Source organism: Genypterus blacodes, unplaced genomic scaffold (assembly GCF_046128005.1).
Source record: "Genypterus blacodes isolate CSIRO-AG114 ecotype Tasmania unplaced genomic scaffold, CSIRO-AGI_Gbla_v1 ptg000076l_1, whole genome shotgun sequence".
NCBI classification, from domain to species: Eukaryota; Metazoa; Chordata; class Actinopteri; order Ophidiiformes; family Ophidiidae; genus Genypterus; species Genypterus blacodes.
In genome coordinates, this window is record NW_027466885.1 from 7,851,785 (window position 1) to 7,855,767 (window position 3,983).

The following is a 3,983-nucleotide window of genomic DNA, read 5'->3' on the forward strand; positions in this document are numbered from 1 at the left end:
GCAGAGGTGTTTTCTGCACCCTGGGCAGTGACTGGCAGGCGTTACCATCGGGCCTTTTACGTGTTCCGGGTTAATTTGCAGATATATTGTTCCCTTCTGCTGCCTTCAAGTGCAAAATAACGTGAGGAAGAAGCCTATACAATACAATATGTTTTATTAAGCGGGACATATAGGGATTCTTCTATAATTTCCACAATGTACATTTGGTGAGCAACGTCACTGAACATTAAATCAGTCAAAGCTACGCAGATCCGAAATGTAGAACACACAATAATGTGAATATGTATTTTATAAATTATACGTCTGCTCCTCTTAAATTAAATTAACAGGGCTCTAAATCGTCTCCGCTGGCTGAAATATGTCGCATTTTTTCTCTTTTGATAAACGTATTTGGCGGCCTACATTTGGCTTATATGTATGTTCAGCATCCAAACGCAACACCGTTAACAGCACAAAAACATAAAAGAAAAACTTCCATTCGTGCAAAAACAAAAAAACCGCCTTGGGAGTGAAAGCATTTCTTCTCTGGATGTCCATAATTCCATAAACTTCACTTGGACGGAAACCATAGATTCTTTAAGGCTATACACACACAAAATAGAGCATAAACACACTCGGGCCTGTCCGGGACACGAGTTCCTCTTCCACTCCTCATCCTCATCCTCTTCTCCCTCCCTTGATCTGCTTTGCCCAGATACACGCACGCACACAGGCACACACGCACGCACGCACTCGCTTTGTCTGGTGGGCAAAGTTGGTTTTCCAAGCGAAGGAGAAAAGAAGAAAAAAAAAATCCCCCCAAAAAATCGGAACGTGGAATCATCCAGATTGCGTTAAAAGTTGACGGGTGGGGATTTTTGAGATATGAAACTCCAAAGAAACGTTCGGTAGGTATGTGACTAGATAGAGGACGAGTGTGGATAAATACAGATATGCGTCGGCTTCCTTGGCTGACAGTTATTGAAAGTTAAATGGCGTGTTGTTGTTGTTGTTGTTGTTGTTGTTGTTGTTGCTCTTGTCCCGGATGATCGACGTGGATCCTCGCAGATTAGGAGATTATAGAGGAAAGACTAGAAAGCCTGAGAAGGTGGAGTATTTCCATCCGCCCATGAGGGTCCCCCGCTCCAGCTTCAGGTACACACGGTCCTCCCGCTCCACCATCAGTAGTACTCCGTTGCTGGCCGCCTCTCTCGTCACGTCCTGGTCACCGGCAAACGCTGAGATCACCGGGTAATCATTCTGCATCAAGTTCACCTACAGGGCACGATGGAGGGAAGGGAAGCAGGCTTATACACGCAAGCATACACACACACTCACACACACACGCTCGTTCTCCCAATTCCGCTCGTGCGCACACAGCATTTGCGCCTTTATCGACCCCCCACCCCCCTAAAAAATGTATTCAGATATGATGATGTAAATCTGATGGCTCACCTGTATGGTTTGTCTGTTGTAGACCTTCACCACGTGGAAGCTGAAGCTGTAGATCCCCCGCCTCGGAGCCTGGAACACACTCGCCTTCAGATCGAAATGGTTGCCGATGTTCACTAAAACCTGTGAGTAAAACGTAAAGACGCAGAGTGAAGACAGAGTGATGCTGTGAGGCGATGCCTTGTTTAAATTAACGTCACAAAACGGGTTTGGATCTGCCAACAGAGACACACACACACACACACACACACACACACACACACACACAGAAACACAGACTTCTGTCGGAGTTTGGTGTGGTTCCAAATTTGACACGTATAAGAACTTAAAAAGGCCGCTGAGCAAAAAAACTTGGCTTCATCCATCAGCCTCTGCGGGTCCAGAGATCTTAGTGATCAATTCCTGCATGGATGATCCCGAATTTAACAGCCGCAATGAAATCAATGTCACATCATCTTTAACAAGTTCTGACCGCCCAAAGCAAAAAGATCGATAGAGATAAAGAAGAGAGGAGAGGTGGAGTGTGATGGAGGTGTTTGAGTAAAATATTGATTAGGGTTTGATTATTGATCGATTGTGTTAGAGAGTTAAATTCCGTTTAGGCACCTGACCTGGTCAAAGTAGATGGTCATGGACGTGTTGCTCATCTCTGAGGGCTCGTGATTCGTTCCACGCACGGCGGAAAACGCCACTTTGGCACCGGCGGAGCGGACGGATATGCCGAGCGAGGAGGTGACGGCTCCGTCCGAGGAAGGGTTCGAGTCGCACACCACCAGACACTTTCCCTCCAGCACGATGGGCTCCGTCTCGTTCTGGCCGAGGCAGAAAGCCACGCCGCATCCCAGGAGGAGCGTCAGCGCCAGCATGGCACAGGGTCCCGGGCAGCGCGCTGGAGCCATGGTCGGGATCGACTGATTACAACCCGGCAGCCCCTTGGAGGTTTCTTAGTGCTCGGTCACCTGGTCCAGACTTACTCCTCTTCCTCTCTCTCTCCTTCTCTCTCTCACTCTCTCTTTCTCCTACTCTGTTTGTGATGCTCTCTCACTCTCGCAAAGACCCCCTGAAACACGCACGCACTCACACACACATAACCCGGCTGCTTTTCTCCCCTCCCTCCTGTGCGTCTTTAGTTGTTTTTTCAGAGAGTATTCAGACAACTGCGGTTGTAAATCCTGGTGATTGAGAGAAAAACAAGAATGATCACGCTGTTAGACAGAAGCAGAACTACTTTGCGTGGTTTAGTGACTAAAAACGTCACGATATCCTGTGTGCGTAAAGTGGCTGGAGTGCGTAAAATGAAACGTAATGATTCTAGATATTCTCCTTATAGATATTGATGTTACTTTCCTGGTCACGTCACCTAACACGGAATCATCAATAGATTCATACTCCTCAACTCTTCCAATTACAAATCAAAATTAATTTACAAAAGTCAAATTCGTTGAAAATTATAGAGGAAATATCCTCCGTCTTTGCTCCGATCAGCTGTTATGTTGAAACAAGCTAGCTGGAAACGCTTTCTTATAGAGGAAGAGATGAGGATGAGGAGCTCACCTGCGCTCGCCATCCCGCTGGTGTTCTCTGTCGCTCCCGGACTGAACTGAGCGCTTTGGATCGCCGCTGCGAAACAGGAATCGACTCTCGGCTCCCTTAGAGGCGCAACTCACGCCCATTCTCTGCGTCTAACACCGCGAATCAGACTCCTCAGAAAGAAGCCCCGCGGTTAAAAAAAAGAAAAGGACACGCGTGGCTTAATTGGTTTGTTTACATATTAATAAGTTGAACGTGGTGAGCCCCTCAGGAAGGCACAGATCACTCGCTCGCCTCTATCAATATGCTCCAAGTTTGCTCATGTCGCCCTCTGATTAATGTGGAATGAAGGGATGGTAACCTTGTTGTGCATGATGGATTCAGCATGCATGTATATGTCACTAATTTCAGACTTAAACCATCAGTTTTTATGAATCAAACGGAGATGCTCGTGCGCCATCCAGTGGCGAGCAGACGCCAAGGACGCAGATCGTCCACATAGTCACACTGATTAAACTAATAAACCTGTGAGCTGTTTGGCCCTCCACGCTTTAATTTAGGCTGGTGTATACTGGCATATCAGCAAGTTATTTTCACACACACATCACATTTAACAAACAGCCCATAAGCTACTCAAACACACTTGACACTTACAGGAAAGTGCCCACTACACAGAAAAGAGACTTGCACCTGTCTGTAAAACCCTTAGCCTTCCTTTTTAGTTCTTGATATGTCATCATCCTTTGAGGAGCCTGTGTAGAGATGTCCCTGCCACCGCTCCACACCTCTGAAGTGTCTGGAAGTGGGCCTTGGAAGTGGTGAACCCTGACGTTAGACCTTTAATGAGCTGTCATCCACCCTACTTTAAGATATGTTAATGGGATGGATTATGCATGGACGTCACATTTATGGAGGGAGGTGGACTGTGTTTTACCATGCCGCATTAGTCATTAACTTCTAGAGGATTGACGGGGGTAAATGTATCTTTCAGCATATTCATAAACCCCGATTTGAAATGTAAA

The 3,983-nt window shown here is 46.6% G+C and overlaps 1 protein-coding gene across 1 annotated transcript; it reads right to left on the reverse strand.

Annotated features, from left to right (window-relative positions):
- Positions 1-1,056: 1,056 nt before the first annotated feature.
- On the reverse strand, positions 1,057-2,330 carry cbln2b (cerebellin 2b precursor). Its single transcript, XM_076158300.1, has 3 exons — positions 2,043-2,330; positions 1,435-1,554; positions 1,057-1,254 (listed from the first exon to the last, which is right to left on the reverse strand). Exons 1-3 carry the CDS (start codon positions 2,328-2,330, stop codon positions 1,057-1,059), a joined length of 606 nt encoding a protein of 201 aa, XP_076014415.1.
- Positions 2,331-3,983: the final 1,653 nt, after the last annotated feature.

Bases quoted from the DNA above. Each gene is read 5' to 3' on its own strand.
- cbln2b (XM_076158300.1), bottom strand. From the start codon at position 2,330: ATGGCTCCAGCGCGCTGCCCGGGACCCTGTGCCATGCTGGCGCTGACG. The intron at 1,555-2,042 runs GTCAGGTGCCTA...TTTTACTCACAG, and splicing joins TGACCATCTACTTTGACCAG to GTTTTAGTGAACATCGGCAA. The intron at 1,255-1,434 runs GTGAGCCATCAG...CGTGCCCTGTAG, and splicing joins ACAACAGACAAACCATACAG to GTGAACTTGATGCAGAATGA.